Below are 22,334 nucleotides of genomic sequence, written 5' to 3'. Positions count from 1 at the left end.
GCAGTGCCCCAATGCGCCCCCTCACTCCTGCATCACCCAAAAACCACGGGGTGACCCAGCACTCACCTCCAAAATTGTGCAACTGAGCGCAGCAAAGGCTGGGGGAGGCCCTTGGGAAGCTCTCACCCACCACGTCCCTGCTGGGGTCCGGAGGGAACGGGATCTCCGCCCTCTCCCAGCCCCTTCCCAGCAGGACCCACAGCCTCTCCTGCCAGCAGGGCCACACGCACACCCTGAGCTGTGACCCCTCTGTGTGCCAGCGGCTCGGGGCCACGCCAGTGCTGCTGCCTCCCCTGGGAGAACCAGTGGGGAAAGGGCGAGAACTGAAAAAAGGCCGCCCCGGAGGTGCCTCTGGACGGGGTGAGGACGTGAGATGTGCGGAAGAAGGAGCCGAACGCGGGTGTCCGGCCCCGGGGAAGCGTGGTGGCACAGCGTGGCACGGCGTGGCACGGTGTGGCACAGCGTGGCAGCCCCTCCCTCCCGCCCCGGCCCCGCTGCCCCTGCGTTAAGCGATCTCCTTGATCCTGCGGATGTAGTTGTGGAGCTCCTCGGGGTCCTGCAGCCCCATGTCCTGGCACACCCACTCCAAGTCCTCCTCATCGGCGATGGGGATGGAGTTGTAGGCCAGCTCGTCCGAGGGCATGGTGGCGAAGGTGGTGAACTTCACCCGCTTCCGTTTGGAGGTGGGTGAGTTGAGCGGGTCCTCGCTCTGGTCCCGCGTGGAGCCCCCCGAGGAGCCGTCCCCGCGCCCGTGCACCTGGCTCTGCACGCTGGTCTGCGAGCTCCCGCTGCTGTGGTGGTCCCCGTGGCAGCAGGTCTGCACGTTTTCCAGCGGGTTCCCCGGGCTCTCGGGCTGCGGCGAGAGGTCATTGTGAGCCCGCAAGGGCTGCCCGTTGCCCAGGAAAACCCAGTGGTGGGAATGGTCCATGTTGGTCTGGCCTTCCGGCGGGATGCGCTTGTGCCGGTACTTCAGCACAAAGACGATGCAGTTGATGAGGAAGACCAGGATGGCCAGGCAGAAGACGCCCAGCAGGGCGTACATCCCGATCTCCAGGTCCGTCAGCCCCCGCGTCACCTGCACGAAGCCGGTGGGGATGGTGGGGAAGTCCTCGGTTGGATGAGACGCGCTGGACATCCGGCTGTCCTCGCTCGGCTCCGCTTTCCTGTCCACCTCTGCCCGCAGGGTGGTGCTGGCCCCGGCCTCCCCCAGCCCCGGCCTGCTGGACACGTGGTCGTAGTCGTAGGTGGGGTCCTCCTCGGACCCGAAGTGGACGCGCACGGTGGCCAAGGCGGTGAAGAGGACGCTCTTGCGCTTGGTTTTCTGGCAGCTCTCGCAGATGACCAGCTCCGCCCGCAGCAGCTCCCCCGCGCCCTCGCTCTCCGCCACCACCAAGGGGAACGCCCTGTCCTGGGTCACCGTCACCACCTTCTCGTCCAGGCTGCTCACCACCAGGTTGTAGTCCTTGGGGTCGTAGAGGGACAGGGGGGCCGTGGTGCCGTCGCTGTAGGAAATCCACAGGCTCAGCAGCGCTTCCTGCGGGACCAACACAGGCACCGGTTGCCCAGCAGGAGGCCAGTCCCACCTGCACCCCTTTGTCCATCCCCCCATGCACCTCTCCATGCCCCTTGTCCCTCCATAATCCATCTTGTTCCAACCAGTCCCTGCTGTTTCTCCTCGGCCTATTCTTCTCTCCACATTCCCCGTGCTTGCCCAGGCTCGACTCAAACCTCAGCAGTGCCAGATGTGGCTACCAGAGCTGGCCAGGAGCTGTATAGGATTCCATGCCTCCCCCTTTGCTCCCACGGTTGTGTCCTGTCCCCAGGCTTGGATCACAGCTTCTGTGAAGGTTTCTGGGGTGTTTTGGGCTCACCAGGGTGTCATGGGGACAGTGGGTGCTGTGAGGGCTGGAGTGTGGGCAGGATTTGGGAGGAGGGGATTGCACCCCAAGTTCCTCCCCCTCCAAGTCGGGATGCCCCCCCGGCCTCACCTGCTTGAAGAAGCTCAGGGTTTGCTGCACGGACGTGCGGGCGATGATGGTGTGGCTGTTGCCAGGGCTGGGGTGGAGGGACAGCGAGAGGCTGGAGACCACCTGGGCCTTCAGGTCCGTGATGCTGACCTTCTCCTCTGCCACTGTCACCAGCGTCTCACCCAGCACCGCCTCCACCAGCGGGGACACCACCTGCAGGGGACGAGGTTCCTGTCACCCCCTGCCGCCCCAGCCAGGCTGGCACAGGGGGGAAAGGTGGCCAGGGGTACCTTGAAGAGGGTGGTGCCCGGCTCCCGCCCGGCCAGCGTGGAGCTGTCCACCAAGTGGGCCACCCGTGGGTCATCCACACGCATGAAGTCGCTGACCAGGTCGGTGACCTCCACCAGCCAGTCCGGCCCCAGCATGGTGACCACCTGGCCCGTGCCCTCGGCTGCTGTGGTGTGGAACTGGGTGAAGACCTGCAGTGTGGAGTGCTGGTACTGCAGGGCACAGCCCCGGCTCTGCTTCCGCTCTTCCTCGTCCTCCTCGTGCTCACTGTCCCTCACCGACCTGCAGGGGGGATGGATGGATGGATTATGGATGGATGGATGGACAGAACAGTGAGTGGGCAGTGCTGCCAAGCTCCCCGCACCATGGCTCCTCAGTCCCCCCAGGAAAGGTGGCCAGTCAGGAAAATATGTGATGTCACCAAAAAACAGTGGCTTCTGGGCAAAAGATGCCCATCTTTCCTGAAGGATTCAAGGGATTTAGCAGAACATGGTCACTGGCATCTCTGCCCCCTAAACCAATGAGAGGACAAGGTGTCTCTGCTTGGGATGGGGACACCTGGAGGTCTCTAGACCTGAAAAATGGGACTTGGGAGCTTGGCTGTTCCCAGTTTCATCCAGGGAACTTTTGACCATTGCCAAGGAGGGATGTGCTCCACCAACCTGACTGTGAAATTTTTTCCTTCCCCATAACCTGCATCCATGACCTCTCCCCTTTCCACCGAAGACCCCTGAGATCCCCCTGTCTCCACCACCTTTTAAACCTCCTGATGAAGTAGCTGAGCGAGGCAATTAACCCATGACCAGCACCTCCACCTCGCCTTCTCCAGGCTGGCCGGTGTGGTTCCTCAGCACCCACCTCCTGTCCGGCAGGATGGGCACCCTCCAGCCTTTGACTTGGCTCAGCCTGGCGTCCGAGAGCTCGATGTGCAGGGGCAGTTTGGGCACCCACACCGTCATCTCCAGCGGGGCCGACAGGTGCTCGTAGGTGAAGGTGACCCGGGCGCTCATGGAGCCCCGCGACTCCTTCCCGCTGACAAAGACGTAGTCACAGCTGCTGGAAACCTGTGGGACAAGAGAGGATGGGAATGGTCCTGTAGGAACAGCAGAGATCCTGGCTGGAGGCTGGAAGAGCAGAATGTCACCCGGTATGGATCCAGTTCATGCTGGCCCCCTGGAGCAGGGGTGGTCCCTCCTCCTGGACATCCTGCTCAGAGGGAGTCCACACCCTGTGTCCATCCTGCAAAGTGTCCCTGGCCCATGTCCTCCAGCCAGCCCTCACTCTCTCCCACCTCACCAAGAACCTCCCCTTGGTGCCTCAGTTTCTCTTTGGCCTTCACACTGAACTGTCCCTGAGCTAGAGGCACCCATGGGTGCTCCACACAGGTTGCAAATTGCTCAACCTGGAAATGTGCCCCAAAATCTCCTGCAGAGGAGGAGACCCCTCTCGTGCCTGTCCCCACTGGTGCCTTGTCCCTGTCCCTGCTGCTCACCCCAGAGCAGGATTTCTGTGGTCTGGATGAATCCTCCTGCTCCTCTTCTCTCTCCTCCCCTTTTAATTCCCACTTATGCAAACGCCATTAGTGAAATTCGCAATAAAACAAACCCATCCTTTGGGGGTCACTAATTACCGCCCGCCTGAGCCAATTAAAGAGCTCAGGGGACACCAGGGCAGCATCTCCCGGGGTTTGAGCTCAGGCCAGCAGTCAACAGCTCCTTCCCAGCCAGAGAGGCAGCAGACAACCAGAAGGGGACTCCAACCTCTCATCTGCAGCGGCCCCCTGGCCCAAGCCCGATCCCCTGTCAGGGATTGCATCCCATTTGTTGGGTGCTGGAGAAGAGCAGAACTCGTTTGCTCAGCCAGCAGCACTCAAGCACACAAGAGCTGATTTCCAGCAGTGGAGAATCCCTGGATTCTCTGATGGCTGAAGGGTTAGGCCAGGCTGCAGGTGGCTGACAGCAGAGCTGACAGCATCCCTGTCTCTCTCCCAGCCTATTCCTTGAGCACCTGTGGGCATCCCGATGCAGGAATTTTGCCTTTCTGAGCCCACAGCAGGGTTTGACTTCTACAACAGCTCCAGGAGCCCGGTGTCCATGGTCCCCTGGGGCTGGTGGAGGAGACAGAGCCCTGCACCTGGGGACATCCCTGAGCACAGGAGGGAAGGGCGATGCGGGAGGATTTGTTCCTTGTCTTCCTATCAGAGGTACCAGCTCAGCAAGTCTGACAAGACAATCTCATCTGTGGCGAGGCAGCGCCTGAATAAAGATGAGCTCCCAGGTGAATCCTGCAGCAGAGGATCTCTGGATATTGTGCCATTTATCACAATAAACACGATGGGCTCTGCTTGCATTACCTTGGCTAATAAACCCCCCGGCACCTCCTTCTGGGCACCACTTGCTTTGCAGCCGGGAGGGGGTTGAAACTATGACAACAAAAAAATCCCTGCACACCAGGCCTGTCCCGAAGATGGAGTGACTGCAGATTAGCTCGGAAATGAAGCTTGTTCGGGGAAACTTCCCGGATTTACGGCGAGGTGTCAGCAACGGAGAGGCTGAGGGCTGCCTGGGCTCCCAGCCAAGGCACCGCTGCCTCCGCTGCTGTGGCCAGGAGTTCCCAGCTTGGCACGGGGACAGGCGTGGGAGCAAGGGGACACATGTTCTCCAAGGGCCCCAGGAGTGGGGAGAGCCACCGTGGTCCCGGTGGTGGCTGTGGGTGAGCAGGGTCCCTGAGGATCAGCTCCTGGGGGGCTCTCCAGGGGATGTGGAGTGTGAGGCTCTCAGAGGGGTCACACTCAGCATCTCCCACTCCCTGTGTGTCCCCCCACAGTCCCCAAGGTCGCCACCCATTTTAAAAAGAGGGGGTGGTTCCCACACTACCCTGAGTGGTGATGTCCTCCTGCACACCTTTGTCACCCTGTGCCACCACAGAAGGGGACGAGCATGACAGGATGAGCATGACAACTCCCACTGATGCTCTCCCACCACATCCTTCAGAGCCACGTCCACACCAAGCCCAGGACAAATCCCACGTTAGACAGGAGAGCAACCCCCAGGGAGCCACAGCAGAGCGGGGAGAGGCAGCTCCCCAGCCCGCCCTCACGTTAAATTATTTACAGTAACAGATAGCACATCCCACTCCGTAAGCTGTGATTTATGGAGCAGGTTTAGAGCCCTGACACCGCAATCATACTCCCCGATCTCAGCAGGTAACTGAGAGCTCCCTCGGAAATGAAGCTCCAACAAAAACACCAAATAACTCAGCAAGAAATTGCGCCGTGCTCCAGGCAGGATGGGAGCCGGGGCCAGAGGGCTGCTCCCTGCATTATTCATCCCAGCTCCTGGGCATGTGCCTGCTCCCCCCAGGTCTGGGGACAGAATGTCAAAAGATTTATGAGCAGAAAGGCAGCACATTAAACAGTTTAAGTGTCTTGGAGTCCATCCTGAAGTGTATTATTGCTCCAGTGTTTTATCACGCTGGGGAGGACCGGGCTCCATAAATTAGAGCTGGTCCTGTAAATCCCACAGATCTGAGTTTTAGTCAAGAACTCGGGTAAGCACTTTGTGGCACTGGATGTCCCCGTGGTGGGTGACACAGCCCCATGGACAGCAAATCCCAGCCGGGATAGGGATCTGCCATCACCCCAAAGGGGAGAAGGGGCTAAGGGCCCCCAGGGAATCCAGCCCCCTTCCCTGCCTCTGCCCAGCCCAGCAGGGGCATGGAAAGGGAGAGCTGGCTGGGTGCATGCAGGGAGAGGGGTGGGAGGTGTTCAGGAGAAGGGAATGATGTCTGGGGGTGGATGGACGGATGGAAATGGCTGCAGAGTGACATGGGCAGGTGGGCAGATGGGTTTATTCAGGGATGGAAAAATGCGTATGGATGAGCAGGGCTGGTGATGGAAAATTGGAGGGTTTGAGGATCAGGGGCTGCCTTGGTGGCTGGGGCAGGGAGCCTTGGGTACCATCAGCACCTCTCCCACCTGGATCTTCCCCCTCAGCTCCTCTTTTCCCCCATCATTCCCATCTCACCACTCTCCAGCCCAGCACGTGACCCAATCAGGACATCAGTGTCACTCCAGGCACCGATGGGAACGTGCAACTCACCCCACAGTGACAATATTTCCCCTTATCAGCACTAAGTGTGGTGGTAACCCACAGTTCCTGCTGCTGCCAGTGTGGGAGCATCCTGTAGCCTCTCTGGGGACAGTGACAAAGTGTCTTGTCCTTCTCCCAGCTGATCTCAGGGAGAAGCTTGCACAGACTGGAGCCACCGAGGTGATGACACTCGGTTTGGGTGGGGCTGTGAGCCACATCAGCTCTGTCACCAGTCCCAGCCCAGGGTGCTGTTGGGGTCAGCACTCCTGGAAGAGCCTCAGCCACGGGTCATGAGGGTCACAAGAGCCCCCTCCCCACACCCACCTTGATGATGTCCTCGTTGTTGGACTTGCACTCCACCATGGCCGAGACATCCACGACGACACCGCTCAGCTCGATGGCAATGACCTTGACGGGAATGGCCACCGTGCGCCCCGTCAGGATGGCTGTGTTGATGATCTCTGTGTCCTGGGGGTGGCACAGAAAGGGCAGCGTCGTGTTAGAGGGCAGCCTGTCCCTTCTGGGACAGAGAAGGACCCTGGTGTGGGTGGGATGGATGATGGATGGATGGATGGATGGATGGATGGATGGATGATGGATGATGGATGGATGGATGATGGATGGATGATGGATGGATGGATGGATGATGGATGATGGATGGATGATGGATGGATGGATGATGGATGGATGATGGATGGATGATGGATGGATGGATGATGGATGGATGGATGGATGGATGGATGATGGATGGATGGATGATGGATGGATGGATGGATGATGGATGGATGGATGGATGATGGATGATGGATGGATGGATGGATGGATGATGGATGGATGGATGGATGGATGATGGATGATGGATGGATGGATGATGGATGATGGATGATGGATGGATGATGGATGGATGATGGATGATGGATGATGGATGGATGATGGATGGATGATGGATGGATGATGCATGAAGAGGTGCTATAGGGCAGGTGTTCAATCCCTCAGGGGGTCCCAACCCCTCAAAGCAGGTAACAGCTGAGGGCAGGACCCTGCTCACCATGGCCAGGGGCACGATGGCCCTGATGTCCCTCTGGATGACCGTCAGCTCCGTGACCACCTTCTCCAGGTCGGGCGGGGGGTTGCGGCCCCGGTAGTCGATGTGCCACATGATGCGGCGCGTCACCGACTGGCTCGTGAAGTTCTCCATCTCGAAATCCAGCTGCATGATCTCAGAAGAGGAGTCCCCATCCCTGGGCAGGGGGACAGGAGGAGGGGACACGGTGAGGTGGCTGTCCCAGGTCCCACAGACACCCCGGGATGAACACCAGGCCATCAGAGTCCCCAGCAGGTCTCCTTGGTGTCCCCAGGGTGCTGTCCCACAGGGGGACTGTGCAGTGGGTGCCACCCAAACCCAGCAACCCTGACCCCACCTCTGCAGAGGCTGTTCCAGTGGGATCCTGCAGATTCCCATGGCAACTCCCCAGAGGGAGAGAGAAATGTTTCTCACAGCAGGACAAAAAGCCCTCAGCAGCTCTGCCAGGGCTGCTGGGTGACATCACAGGGTGGGTGTGTGGCCATAGCCTCAGGGGACACTGCATGGCTGCAGGTGCTGGCCTTGTCTCCCTGACTCCATCTTCCCAGCAGGATGGATGGATTTACTGCTCCTGCCAGGACACTCATGTCCCACAGGTCAGATCCCCAGTGTCCCACACCCAGAGCACTCAGGAATGACAAAGAGTCAACACGTGAGCTCAGCCCAAGCTGTTTGTTGACTTTACAGCCCCTTCCAAGGGGATCCCATGGGGAAACTGAGTCACAGGAGAAAGAGTTTCAAGCCCAGGCAGCAGGTGGGACAGCTCTGAGCTGGGACATGGGACAGAGCTGTCCCCATCCTGTGAGGGAGGATGGGAGGGGACAGGGGGGTGGAGAGAACCAGCAGGGGAGAACAGCCCAGGAACATCAGCTCAGCACACACATACAAATGAATGCCAGGGCTGAGGACAGCAGGACATGGAGCTAAAGGACAGGGAGTGTCCCCAAGGCAGGACAGGGTGGAGAGGATGCCAAACCCAGCCAGACTAAAGCGACAGGCCAGTGTCCATCTGCATCATGGCTTGGACACAACCTCACAGCAGCAGCATAAATCACTCCTACACCCCATCCCTACAACCAAACCTTGCCAGACCTGATCCTGCCCTCAGCTCTGCAAATCCTTGGAGTTACTCAAGGTTCAACCCTGCCCCGAGTCAAACTTCACTGTTCCCCAAAAACTGAATACCCCGATGAGCCCCCACAAACCACAGCACTGGTAAAAACCCTCCAGAGCCAGTGAGGAGAGGAAAAGTGAAATTCCAGTGGAAGGGAAGGCAGGACTGCCTCCAGTTTCATCTCAGTGCAGCAGCAATTGAGAAGGTCCCATCGATCTGGGGATGCAGGGCACAGCCCATTTCTCTCTAATCAATATCTAATGAGTGACAGGGAGCAGGGAGAGAGGGGAGCAAGAAGCTGGAGCTGCTCCAGGCCCTGGCAAGCCCTGATCCCTGCTCCCTTCTCCCTGATCCCACAGCAGCCGTGGTGGAGCTGATCCACCGAGGCTGGTGGAGCCTTGCTCTGCCCCAAGGCAGCTCTGGGGCTCAAGGGGAATCCCCAAAGGCCACAGGGTCTGAAAAGCAGATTTGGCTGCTCTTCCGACACCAGGAGTACCAAACCCAGCTGGGAAGAGGCAGGTCCAGAGGCAGGGCAGAGCCGGAGGTGCTGTGGCAATGGGACTCCTGGCCGTGGGGTGGCCAAGGTGCCCAGGCAGCACCCTCTGCCCTCCCCCAGCATCGTCTGCTCTGAACAGGGACACGAGCCAGGCTCTCCACATTGGGGGAACAATTCAGGATGCAGCTGCTGGGGTGCAGAACACTCCAAATTAGCAGTTCTGACCCCAAAACTCAGGGTTTGCAGCCCCTCCCTGCACAGCCAGAGCTGCCAAAAAACCCCAGAGCCCCAGTGCAGCAACTCCTCTGTTTGCACAGCCCGGAGGGCAACACGGCTTGGAGTCATTCATCCTCTCCATTCCGTTAATATTTGATGGAGTTGTTTGTCTAAAAGGTGATTGTAATCACTTTAAATTCCTCCCCCGTCTGTAACCTTTGCAGGCTGATTGGAAGCGGTGCTGGCAGCGGGAGAGGGGGAAGGGGGAGAGGATCCTGCTGCTGCTGGCAGCTCTGCTCTGTGTGCTGTGGGATGGGTGTGCAGGGGACAGGGTGGCCCTGGGGACACTCCTGGATCAGCCATGGGGCTGTGGGCTTGGATGCTCTGGGTGTATTTTGGAAGCGGCAGGATGGGGTGAAGGAAAAGCCGCTCTCCTGGTCATAAAGGGGTTCTGCAAGCTTTGGAGGTCACACCAGAGCAGGCAGAGTTGGGGATTGCTTTTTTCCCAAGAGTCTGGCCCCAGCTTTGCTCAGTTTTGGGGTGGGGGACAGGGACGTGGGGAGATTTCCATTGCAGAGGACAGGAACGGCTTGAGCACATCAAGCTGCTTTAAGTGGAGACACTTGTGTGCCTTTTCCCAAGGCACAGTGACAGAGATATCACTGTTGTTTTCCAGCACTTCAGAATATTTCCTGCTGCTGTTTCTGACCCCGTGCTCATCCCCAGCCCTCACCTGCCTGTCCTGCCGGTCTCACATCTCCCCTTCTTCAGGCTGAGAACCCTCTGGGGTCTCAACTTGGCTTTGTGGGTCCTTTCTCCTTCAGATCATTCTCAATTCCATCTCCAGGGCTCTCCTCAACTGCTCTGAGCCTTTCCCAGAGTCCCAGGAATGTGTGAGCAGGGCAGAACTGCCTGTCTCAGGGGCTGACATGGATCCTGCTCCCCATACAACGCTCATCCCTCACTTTAGGGGTCAGATGGGACCTTGCCTTGCTCCTCTTCCTTCCCAGAGGAGACACCAGCATAGACAGCAAAGAGCTGCTGCTTCTCACTGCATTGAAACTTAATAAAAATTGAAATTCTTCCACCCTAGACTAAGGAATCCTCCATGGCTTCACAACTCAGCCCTAAAATCCTCAGTTTCCCCTGCCAGCACCCATGTGGCACTGCAGCCACCCAGACCCTGGAGAAGAACTGCTCCAGGTCAAATCCCAGCACTTCCCTGGCATTCCCGGAGGTGCAGCCCTTACCTGGGCCCGGCCCCATCCACCCTGGACACATCCACAGTGGCAGTGGAGTGTTTGCCACCCGTCAGCAGCTCCGAGCTCACCAGCCACTGCCCGCTCCTGGACTTGGTGCTGAGCAGGTTCACACCTTTCTTGGCCTTCACCCTGCAGAAAGCAACAGTCAGAGATGGATCCTCACCCTCAGGCACTCCTGGATCCCCTGGGATACCCTGCCATGGCACAGGAGGAGGTTTTCCCCTGATCCCTTCAGGCTGTGGGAAGCATCATCCAGGCTGGCAGCACAGCCCATTCCAGCTCCCCTTTTGTGGAATTTTGTCCCTCCAATCACCGCTCCAGCAAGATTTTGGACCCCCAGCCCCAGTGCTGCCCTCAGGGCAGTAACACCCCTGTGGCATTGGGCATCCCTGGGATGAAGGACAGGAGACCCTGGAGCACCACATCCCTCATTCCACGGCTCTCTGCTGGTCCACAGGCCATCAAGTGTCCTTTGAAGAGGTGTGGCCAGGGCTTGTGTCCCCATTTTTAGGGACACACAGCAACGGGGGTCCCCCCTCTGCACACCTGCCCACACTGGGGCTCTCAGCACCTCCTGTCCACCAGCCCATTCTGCTCCCAGCTGGTTCTGGGGCAGCAGGAGGGGAAATGGGGCACCCCTTCTGTCCAGAACAGCCCCCAGGCCATACCATACCTTGTCCCTAAAATGGCTGGGAATAAACCCACAGCTGCTGGCAGAATCCCAGTACAACTGGGAACACTGGGAGAGCAAAGGCAGCAGCGCACAGTGCCAGGGCAGAGATGTCCTGCGTGGACAGCCCTTCCCTTTTCTGCAAAGCCACATTCCAGAGATTGCTCTGGCCTCACTGCCACACCTGCTCCAGCTTCCAGCACATCCTACAAACCCCACATCCTCACAAGCCACTCCCTCCCGCCCACAGCCGCTTTTTCACCACCACCCCTTGTGAAAAGGGAGCGGGAACAGCCCCAGGCCCTCACCTGAGGGTGAAGTGCTCCACCGTGGAGTTGGACATCAGGTAGAGGAGGATGCTCAGCACCTCCCCGGGCTTCAGGGGCTTGTCGGGCAGGCGGATGAAGACGTTCCCGTCCAGGCGATGCTCCTGCAGGGCGGGCCCGGCCGGGGGCTGCAGGAGGCTGACGCTGCCGATGCGCAGCAGCGGGTGCTGGGTGGGACCCTCGGTGCGAGCCCCGCCAGCCCCGCGGCGAGCGCCCGTGTCCCCAAGGCACTGGCCGGCACCATCGGGGGCGTGCAGGGTGTAATACAGCTCAGCCTGCTGGCTCTCCCCCGCCACCAGCTCCAGGCTCTCGGGGCTCTTCCTCCTGCCCAGCGGCACAGCCGAGGGGCCGAACCAGGCGTGGGGCAGCTCAGCCTGCACCAGGCACATGGCCAGGCTGCCCCGCAGCCGGCACGAACTCTTGAGCTCCCGGGCATCGCGGAAGGCGTGGAGCCGCACGCAGGGCAGCCGGTCTGTCACGTCAAAATCATCCCAATCCCGGCCGGCCACGTAGAAGAGCACTTGGACCACGGGCTGGCTGGCCACCAGCCGCGGCTGCACGATGAAGGCGCGCACCTTCCAGTTGACGGTGAGGCGGTCGGGCACCTCCAGGGTGCTGGAGGGCTGCAGGTGCTCTTTGGGCAGCACCAGCCCCGTGCTGAAGGGCCCCAGGGTGACGTTGAGGACGGGCAGCTCCTTGGTCTGGAAGACGACGAAGGGCTCGGAGCGCTGCAGAGGGGCGCTGCCATTGCCCGCCGGGCTGGCTCCCAGCTCCTTGAGGAAAAAGGCCAGGCGGGTGTTGGACAGGCGGTAGCTCACGGGCAGCAGGATGGCACCGGGGGGCTCAGCAGGCTCGGGGCTGGGGGCTGGAGCCTTGGCGTGGGCTGCAGAGGGATGGAGAGTGCAGGTTAACATGGGCACCCCCCTCTGGAGCAGCTCCTGAGCAGGGAGCCCTGATCCAAGGAACAAGGAGGAGTTGGAGTTTCAGCCCCCAAACCTCTGAGAAGGGCAGCAAGAGCCCGGCTGGGTTCCTGTCCCACAAACCAAAACGCAGAAGGACCTCGGGCAGGACTGTACCTCCGGGCGGGTGGCAGCAGCCACACCAAAGCCACCCTCGGCACGGGATCCAGGGTGTGCTGAAGCCACATCCAGCCTCGTGTTGTCCCTGGGTCACTCACCCCAGCACTGCCTGGACCAGCACAAACCGTTTTACAAAAACAGGGCTGGCTTCATCTCTGTTCCATCCCCGCTTCCCAAGGCACGGATGTTGAGTTTCTCCAAAGGCTCACGACCTAAAGTTACAACCAGGTTAATTTTTGGCCGGCAGATCCCACCATGTATTTATTATCAGCAAGGCTTTTCTTTTGCTTCCAACTCGCAGGGAAGGTGGCTAAACCAGCTCCCAGACCTGCTCTGTCCCCACATCTGCCTTAAGGGTGGTGTCACAGCCGCTCTGTCACCTGTCACCCACCCAGGAGCGTCACCCACACTGTGCTGTCCTCATGTGATAAAGCTGACCCAGACCAAATTTTTCCAGACGTGGTGGAAAGGTGACACAGATGATGTTGGTGCCGCCTTGTGCAAACCCCAGCAGCGCCCAGCGCCCTTCAGAAATCCCCTTTTAATCATTTTTTCCCTTAAAAAATTAACTCCAGGACTGGCAGAGCGGGGAGCCTCTGCCAGCCGAGGGGCAGAGCTGCCCGAGCCCCTCGGAAGGATCTGATTACTCCATTGGAAGCAGAAGGAAAACCCATGGAAATCTTCCTGGGAAAGGCGGCCGGTACGGAGCCGGCTCCCGGCACGCGTTGTTCCGGCAGCCGCGGGAGCCTGGAAGACATCTCAAGGTCTTTGCCTTCTCCAGGAATTCCCAGGAGGGTTGGATCCCCCCCCGGCTCTCCTCGGCTCCCCTCGGCTCCCCGCATCCCCGGCTCGCAGCGCTGATTGCAGCCGCTCCCAAGCGGCTCCCGAGCAGCCGAGCCCAAATTAGCGGTGTCAAACGGCGAGCAAAGGTGTGGATGTGACGGCTCCGCTCCCGGGAATGTCTCAGCCCCCCTTCCCCACGGGGGCTTGAGAGATTGCCAGGACCTGGAGGTTTTTTCCAGCCCTGAAAGTCACCCCAAGCACTTTCCTCGAGGTTCAAGGGATTCAGGAACCCCCGGCCCGGCCGGGGAGGGCTCTGCTGCGGGGCACAGGGGAGTTAAGCAGCTTAGAGAGCTCATAAAAGGATTAACACTGCGGGACAGGCAGAATTCCTTCCATCCTTCCATCCTTCCATCCTTCCTTCCATCCCGGGATGGAAGCTGTCCCGGAGCCGGGTAGAGAATTCCCCGCCGCTGTGGGAATGCCACCGTGGCACAGCTCCAGCCCCTGCCACCCCATCTTGCTCCCTCTGCCTGTTTTCCCATCTCCCAGGGAGCCAGGAGCTGCAGGAGAGATGCTAAACCCTGGGAAGCACCCATGGGTGCCCCTCTGCTCAGCAGTACCAGCACTGAGGGGCTTCCTGCTCCTGTCATTCATGGAAGCTGTTTTCTGCTGTGAAGGGTGAAGGTTTGCATCCTCCTGCCGTCCCCAACAAGTGGAAAAGGGGATTTTTTTCCAAGGCATGAGATTATTCGAGGAGAAGGAATCCAGCAGCTGGAGCGATGTGAGCTGGACCCGCTGGGGTGAGGTCCAGGGACAGGGACTTTGCTCACTGGAACAGCATCAGACTTTATCCTCCCAAAACCTCCGGGGTTTGGAGCAGCATCAGGATATTGCATAGGGAAAACCCACACAAAACACACCCAAAACCCACCCCAAACACACCCAAAACACACCCAAAACACACCCAAAACACACCCAGCTCAATGCCCAGCACAGCCCCAAGCAAAGTCCATGCTTGAGGTGCTGCAAAAATCTCTGGTGTCCCCCTTGAGTGGGGGACAGGAGAAGTTCTGTGCCACCCTGGCGAGCACCCAGTGCCTGTGGAGGACACCCCCTGTCACCCACTAAAGCAGCAGGGTTTGGGGAGAATTTGGCCCCTCCAGCACCCAGCTCCTTCCTGCTTCCATGGGATCCCCCCATGGATAATGAGGGTTGGGTGCAGCAGGACGAGGAAAGCCCTTCCCAAACTCATTTTGGCCCTGCAATGGGGACACGCAGGGTGGCCCTGTCACCGAGCGGGGCGGGGACAGGGCCAGGCTGGGCTGGAGATTAATGCCATGGCCATGATTAGTTTGAGAGGCGGCGGATTGGCGGCACCCAGGGAAGAGATTTCCTTCCCAGACCAAATGCATTTAAATGATGCTCTAATCTGTGGCCGGGAGGGGACGGGAGCGGCGCCTCCCTTCCCTGGCCATAAACTAATCCTGCCAGGAGAGGGTCTAACCCAGCCACATCCAGCCTGGAATTACAGCCACGGGGACAGGAGGGAAGGAGAAAGGAGGCAGGAGGTGCGTGGAGCTGTGGGTGAAACTGCTGGGTGGGGAAAAGGGGAATTAAACAGGAGGGAGAGGGAGGAAAAATGTCTGGACAGCAAGAGAACAGCTCCAGGATGAGGGATAAAAAAAAAGGAAAGGAAAGGAAAGGGAAAGGGAAAGGGAAAGGGAAAGGAAAAGGAAAAGGAAAAGGAAAAGGAAAAGGAAAAGGAAAAGGAAAAGGAAAAGGAAAAGGAAAAGGAAAAGGAAAAGGAAAAGGAAAAGGAAAAGGAAAAGGAAAAGGAAAAGGAAAAGGAAAAGGAAAAGGAAAAGGGAAAAGGAAAAGGAAAAGGAAAAGGAAAAGGAAAAGGAAAAGGAAAAGGAAAAGGAAAAGGAAAAGGAAAAGAGTTCCAACAGCTCAAGAGATGGGAGAAAGGTGTCTGGAGCCTGGAAGGAGACAGGAAGGACGGACAAACAACACAGCCCAGGACACTGCAGTCCCCACGCCACTGTCCCCAGCCCTGCCCTGCTTCCTTGTCACCCCTGGGAGGGGAGGTGGCCCCGTGTCCCCTCTGGCTGGCTCTGGGGGGACAGAAGGGTTAAGCCCTGCCGGCTGGCTCTGCTCTGCAGCCCTGCTGCCGCTGTGGGGAGCGGGATTTGCAGCACCTGACCTGCATTCCGGGTTTATTAGGCCAGCACAGAGGGGCCCATATGGCCCTTCCACCCTGGCAGCTCAGCACCTCCAGCCAAAACACAGCTCCCCGTGCCTGGCCAGATCCCCACTGGCCTGGGGACCTCCCGGGCTGAGGAGCCACCCCCAGGCCCACAGCAGGATGGGACAGGACCCCTGTGTGTCCCCTCGGGGTGACCTGCAGCCTGGGCAGGGAGAGGGAGATGTAAACACACAACTGGTGACCCCTTTGTGCAGCCCCACATCTGCCCCGCCAGATGTGCCCCGTGCCAGCCACAGACACGGGGCCAGATGGGCCAGAGCTGCTCTGCCTGCCCAGGAGGGCACGTGGGGACAGGGGCAGCGCCCTCCACCCTGCCTGAAATACCAGACCTAGGCCAGGGGTCTCACTGCTGGAAAAAACAGCACCACAACCCCCCAACATCGGGTTTGGATCATCATCATCATCATCCCCACTCCCGAGGCAGGGGATGCTGGGCTCAGGCAGCCTGGGGGGCACTGGGAGAGGCTGATGGACAGCCTGGATTGAGCCACCAGCTCAACCCCCGTCACCTCTTGCTCTGAATGCCCAGAAATCCGGGCCCAGGCAGAGCCTCTCCATCCTGCTCCCACCATCCCTGCTCCCACCTGCAATCCCGGGGCTGGAGACCCTCATCCTCCTGTTCCCCTGCTCCAGAACCCAGAGCAGAGCTGAGCTCCAGCTTAGCCCAGCCCCAGCTGTCGGGCACAGGGATCACTGCTCCAGGGGGAGCTTTATCCTGGCTTATCCCTGGGACACAGCGGGGGCTCCCGGGGCTATAGCCCCACTTATGGGGGAAAAGAACACAGGGAGAGGGGGAGGGGAAGTTTGAGGAGGGTTCAAAGCTCTCTGGATGTTAATGGGTGGCACTGGAGGCTCGGTGGATCCGTGGATTGAACACAGCTCCGAGGAATGTGGGACATCTGTTCCAGCACCCACAGCCCCTGCCATGCTTCCATGACAGTCCCAGCTGGGAACAAGGCAGGACAGTTGTCCCTAAAGCAGTGACTTGAGCTGCCACAGTGATAAACCCACCCCAAACACCCGGGGAGGGATGGAGGGGGTGTCACTGTCCCTCCCAGAGGGCTCCAGCCCAACTCAGGGCTCCTCTGGAGGGCTTTTGGTGCCCACCAGGACCACCAGTTCTCCCTCATCCCCAGATCCAGTGCCAATCCAGGGTGACAAGGTGATGATTTTAGGGTGATGATGACAGGACATGCCCAGAGGTGTCAGTGGGGGGATGGATCCCCCCCAAAACCCCAAGGGGACCCCGAAGAGGACATCCAGCCTGGCTATTCCCCACTGCACACCAGCATGGATCTCTCACTTCTCTCTGCTTCCACCCCATTCCCCTGAGCATCCTGGGGATCCCAGGCCAAGCCCCAAAATTTCCTGGTTCAGGCTTTGCCACCCCATCCATCGGGACCAAGCACAAAGGGGAAACGGGGGTGGCAGTGGCCCCAAACACCTGGATGTGCCACAGCTGGAGCTCCCACATCTGGATGTTCCCACAGCTGGAGGTGGTCCTAGGGAATGGTCAGGCTCAGAATCTCCCTCTCCTGGGAATCTCTTCCCTCCTCATCCCACAGCACCAACCCCTGCCACCCAACACTCCCACCCCAGTGGGGTCAGCACCTCCAAACACCCTAAAAACCAACCAAAAGGGAGCAAAGAATCCTCCAGGCCTCCACCCAAAACTCAGCCAGCCCCAACATGGGCCCCTCTCCACACTCCCAGGGTAAAAAAAAAAAATAAAAAAAAATCCAGGAATTAAATACAAACCAAAAGTAGAAAATACAGGGAGACCCCTCATGGAAACCTCCAAAATGTTCCCTGCAGGCAGAGCCTTGGAAATTGGTTTTGGTGACATAAATGACAACAAGCTCCCCCTTCCCTCTGATGCATCCAGAGCCTCCATCACCAGTCCCAGCTAATTGGAACTCAATTAAGTGAATAATTGTTACAAATGTGGAATCACCTTCCTCTGGCGTGCAGCTGGGAGAGCGTGGGAAGAGCAGGATACAGGGATGGAGGGGTGCAGGGGTGCAGGGATTCAGGGATGCAGGGGTGCAGGGATACAGGGATACAAGGGTGCAGGGGTGCAGGGGTGCAGGGATACAGGGATGCAGGGATACAGGGGTACAGGGGTGCAGGGATGCAGGGATACAGGGATGCAGGGATGCAGGGGTGCAGGGATACAGGGATGCAGGGATACAGGGATACAGGGATGCAGGGATGCAGGGATGCAGGGATGCAGGGATGCAGGGATACAGGGGTACAGGGGTGCAGGGATGCAGGGATACAGGGATACAGGGATGCAGGGATGCAGGGATACAGGGATGCAGGGGATGCAGGGATAGAGGGATGCAAGGGTGCAGGGGTACAGGGATGGAGGGGTGCAGGGATACAGGGATGCTCCTGCATCTGTCCATGGCCACGGCAGGGATGAGCTGGGAATTCCCATGGCACTGAGGTTAAACTGCTCCAAGCTTCCCAAAATCAGCCTGGGGTAGGAATTGAGTGGGAGCTGGATGGGATTTGGAGTCCTGGGAGCAGCAAGAAGGGATCCTCTAACACAAGGTGGGCTCCTTTCTTGTAGGTCCCTGAGATTTCTCCCTCTTCCAAAAGTCCAGCTTGGCTTTTCCATCATCAGCAGGAGCAATAAAATCCAGTAACACTGGTGGGAAATATCCTGGGATTTTTAGGGGGAGAAGCACAAGGGAACTATCCCAGCAGTACTGAGGGCTGTGCTTCCCTCAGGAAATTAATAAGAGGGAATAAACAAAACAGGGAGGGGGAAAAAAAAGCCAGGGACCTAAAGGAATAAATAAATATGGCCTAAATGGGATGTGCCGTGCAGAGGCAAAGCCTGCCATAAATTCCTGGAGCCAGCAAGGCTTTTACACAGCAGCTACTTTAGAGCAATTTCCACAAATCACAGCAAGGGACAGGCCGGGGGACAGGGAGGAGAAGGCCTTTCCAGAGGAGGGAGAGAAATGAAGAAATTAATTAAAAAGGGGGGATAGAAAAAGGGCAGGGAAGTGGCTGATTATGGATGTCCAAAAAGCGATGGGAGGGGAGAGACCCTGGGATAAACGGGGCAGCCCCAGAATGTTCTGTGGGGGCTGCTGGGCTGGGGGAGCCCCACACTGGGAGCAGCCCGGGTGGGTCCTCCTAAAAACCACCCTGGGGAGCCAGAAATGGGAATCAGGGACAGGGACGAGCCCCCAGCAGCCCAGTGTGGGGACAGAGGCAATGCAGGGACACCCCCAAAGCCACTCAGATCACCCCATCCCCTCCCAGCACGGCCAGGAGCAGGAACATCCTCCCAGCACCCTCTGAACACTGAATTTTCCCCCCAGGCTCCCCTCCCCAACACCTCCAGGCTGTGCCCAGCAGCACCTTCCAAAATGACTCGGTGCCAATGAATTCCTTTCCCTCTGGTGACGCGTGGTGGAGCTGGATTCCATTCCGGAGGCACCCGAGGGAAATCCAGCCCCAGATCTCAGGTTTGGGGTCCAACATCATCCCCAGACCCCTAAAAGCAGGGCTGGGAACTGGTACCAGCTCAAACAGGGCAGGGATTCATCCCCTTCCCCGGCTCCTGGAGAGGAGCTGATCCCGCAGCCACACGGAGCTGGCAGCAGCAGGGATTGCATTTGCAACCTGATTTATCTTCCAGAGCAAAAACACAGCTTTTCCTTAAAGGAAAATAAATGAAAAATGAATTCATTCTCAAGTTTTGCCAGTCCTGGGAAAGAGCTCAGGGCAAACCCAAACTCCTGCAGGGGACAGGAGGTGACAGCACCACGTGAGGTGGCAAAGCCACCCCAGCAACACCTGCTTGGGCCTTTAGGGAAAATCCAGGGGGATAAAAATTATCCAGGTGGTGGGAAATGCTCACCAGAAGGTGACAGTGGCTTCATCAGAAGATTGGATTGGCCTTGGTGTTGGTGTCCTCCCCAAGGCCAGGGCAGAGGGGGGTGAGGGACATGGGACAGGCCAGGAGCAGCAACAGGTCAGGGAACAGCTCAAGGAAGAGGAAAGGAGAGGCACATCCTGAGGAACAACCTCTGCATCCCGGCCCTGTGGTGCTGCTGGCACAGGTGACAGCCCAGAAATCCCCCAGCCCAGCTGGTGCCTCCCCAGGGTGGGGATGGCTGGAGGAGCCCAGAATTCCCAATTTCCAGTCAGGTGAGCTCCAGCCTCCTTTTCCCTGGGAAATGGGCAGCACTCCACCCCACGGAGCCTTTCCTCATTCTGCCACCACAACTTCCAGGGGACATCTCACCCCCACAGCCACCACTGGGGTCCCCAACCCCATCCCAGCTTGTCCCACCCCAGGAGCAGCCACTTCCCTGCCTGCCTGCCCAGGGGGCTGCTCGTTAGCAGGGACACGTATTTAATAATAAAAGATTCTGATTAGATTAGCCAGAGTGACCTTTTCCAGATGGATGGGACACTCCTGTTGTGGCAGTGACAGGCGCCAAGCAGGAGGGGACACCCAGCAGCTCCCACACTGCCACCCAACAGTTTTTTGGCCAAATAAATCAGGCTGTGCTGTCTAAGCAGCCCTTCCCTCACCCACCGTACCCCAGGATGGTGCCACATCCCCCTGACCCCCTCCACAAGAGCCACTGGAACCGGGATGTGCTGATGGAACGTTGGGGATGCTCTGCTGGGATCCCCAGTTTTTCCTATTTTTGTCTTTTATAAGATGCAGAGGAACTGGGAGAAGGACCTCAGCAGCTGGAGTGGTGTAAATAGTAGCACTTTAAAAAAAAAATCTCAAGGAAAGTGCCAGATTTCCAAAAATTCCTGAGCAATCCCCAGCCAGGGGGTGCTGCCACCCCATCCTCTGCCTCAGTTTCCCCCAAAAGGACAGGTTTGGGTGAGGACCAAACCCTGTGGCTGGTGCTCCCCGAAATCATCACTCAGAGGATCTCCCTCAGCCTTTTCCCTTCCCTCAAAAAGAGCAAGAGGGCAAAAGGGGTAGAAGAAAAGACAATTTCCTGGCACGGTGCCCAATTTCACACTCACACACCAACATCAGGCTGGGACTTAAGGTTTTGGGGTTTGGGGGAGGTGGAGCGGGCCTTGGAGCCACACAAGAGTATTCCAGAGTCAAAATCCAAATGGAATATCCCTGCACATCCCCCCTTTTCTGTGGCACCAAAGGTAAAACTTGTGCCAGGTTTAACCCAGCTCCGAGGCCGGGTCCCGTCCCATCACCTGCCTGCCCAAAATCCTCCTGGCCCTTCCCTGCTCCTGGGAACGCTGAGCTGCTCTGACCCCATCCCAATAACCGGGGCTGTAAACTCAGCCCACACCGGCAGCGATCCCAGGGCTCATTCCCGCTGTTCCGGCTGCAGGTTCCCATTCCCGGCAAGTTATGGCACATCTCCACCTGCTGGTCTGAGCAGCCCGGAGCTGGGGGACGCTGGGCAGGGGGCTGGGGTGTGACCCCCGCTGCTTTTGGGGTGTCCAGGCTGGAGACTCCAGCAGGGATGGAGCCCTGGATCATCATCTTCCACCCCCAGTCCTATTGACTGGGGTGTGGAGGGATGGGATGCAGGGGGAGATGGGATCCCAGCAGTGGGATGGGGTTTGGGATCCAGCACAGGACCCCAAACCTGCCCGGAATGCAGGGACAGGATAACTCCAGCAGATCTGGAGCGCTGCAGAGCCTCCACACTCCTCTGCCAGCAGGGAAACTGAGGCACGCTGCAGGGAGCTCAGGGAAGCTGCAGAGTCCAGGTTCAACCCTACAGACAGCTCCAAACATCCCATAAATCCCCCCGTGCTGCATCCCAACAGGTCTCAACACAACTGTGCCGAGCAGACACCACCAGCATCCCCCACCCTCCACATGTCCGTGTGTCCGTCTGTCCATGTGTCCATCCTGAGAGCCCTCGGGGCCACCCTGGGGCCATCCCACCCCGGAGATGCCAAAATAAAAATAGAAAATAAAATAAAATAAAATAAAATAAAATAAAATAAAATAAAATAAAATAAAATAAAATAAAATAAAACCCATTTCTGGAAGCAGCTGATCTGGGGCCTCGGCCAAGCGGCTCCCGGGGAGCACAGCAGGAGCAAGGCTGGCACGGAGGGCTGCTCTTCTATAAAAAACAAGGGAAAAGGGAATGAAATCTGAAATAATCCAAGCAGGAGAGCAGGGCACTGCTTCACCACGGGCTGACCCCGCCGCCAGCCCGAGCCATTTGTGAGGAGCGCTGGAGAATCTGGAGCTCTCCGCGGCTTTTTCCGGCTCGCTCTGAGACCTTTATTTGTCCACGAAAGGCCAGCGAGGGCAGCTGCGCATCCTGAAAGGAGGCTAAAAACTCCTGGCAGAGGTTCCCGTTCCCCTGGGCACGGCACAGCCCTGGCACAGCCCTGGCACAGCCCTGGCACAGCCCTGGCACTCGCCACCCTCGCCCACCTCCCGGTGGCACCGGGACCCCCCCCAGTCACGGTGACATCGCATCCCCCAGCCCAGGGCACAGATCCTAAAGCCCAGGCCTGACCCACCGGGTTTTTGGGGTGCCAGCAGCAATGGGGGGGGGGGGTCTCGGAAACCCTCAAGAGGGGCACATCCAGCCCCTGCAGCAGAGGCTGTTGCCGGTGGATGCTCGTTCCCACCGCCGCCAGCCGCCCCCGGCAGCACAGCCGAGCCAGACAGTTGGATGTGATCCAGGGAAATCGGGCACTGGGAG

General features: G+C 58.6%; 1 protein-coding gene across 2 annotated transcripts; it reads right to left on the bottom strand.

Moving 5' to 3' along the window:
• Positions 1-488: 488 nt before the first annotated feature.
• Positions 489-13,344, bottom strand: TMEM132E (transmembrane protein 132E). 2 transcript variants are annotated; one of them, XM_014876388.2, is made up of 8 exons: positions 11,497-13,340; positions 10,507-10,647; positions 7,395-7,587; positions 6,671-6,814; positions 3,114-3,319; positions 2,258-2,537; positions 1,989-2,180; positions 489-1,534 (listed from the first exon to the last, which is right to left on the bottom strand). In XM_014876388.2, the coding sequence occupies exons 1-8, from the start codon at positions 12,426-12,428 to the stop codon at positions 506-508; spliced, it is 3,117 nt and encodes a 1,038-aa protein (XP_014731874.2). In that variant the 5' UTR covers positions 12,429-13,340; the 3' UTR covers positions 489-505. The 2 variants fall into 2 exon arrangements, with proteins under 2 accessions (XP_014731874.2, XP_088033094.1); XM_088176968.1 differs by having other exon boundaries at positions 721-1,502; positions 11,497-13,344.
• Positions 13,345-22,334: the final 8,990 nt, after the last annotated feature.

The sequence above is a fragment of the Sturnus vulgaris genome, chromosome 21 (genome assembly GCF_052056855.1).
Source record: "Sturnus vulgaris isolate bStuVul1 chromosome 21, bStuVul1.hap1, whole genome shotgun sequence".
Lineage (NCBI taxonomy): Eukaryota > Metazoa > Chordata > Aves > Passeriformes > Sturnidae > Sturnus > Sturnus vulgaris.
Note: the sequence above shows the minus strand (reverse complement) of the source record. Positions and strands in the feature narration are given on the sequence as shown.

What these genes read in the sequence shown, in the direction of transcription:
- TMEM132E (XM_014876388.2), bottom strand. Translation starts at nt 12,428, where the DNA reads ATGTTAACCTGCACTCTCCATCCCTCTGCAGCCCACGCCAAGGCTCCA. An exon ending in GTGGATGGGGCCGGGCCCAG is followed by an intron (nt 7,588 to 10,506) that starts GTAAGGGCTGCA and finishes CCCCCTGCCCAG; the next exon opens with GGATGGGGACTCCTCTTCTG. An exon ending in CCATCGTGCCCCTGGCCATG is followed by an intron (nt 6,815 to 7,394) that starts GTGAGCAGGGTC and finishes TGCCACCCCCAG; the next exon opens with GACACAGAGATCATCAACAC.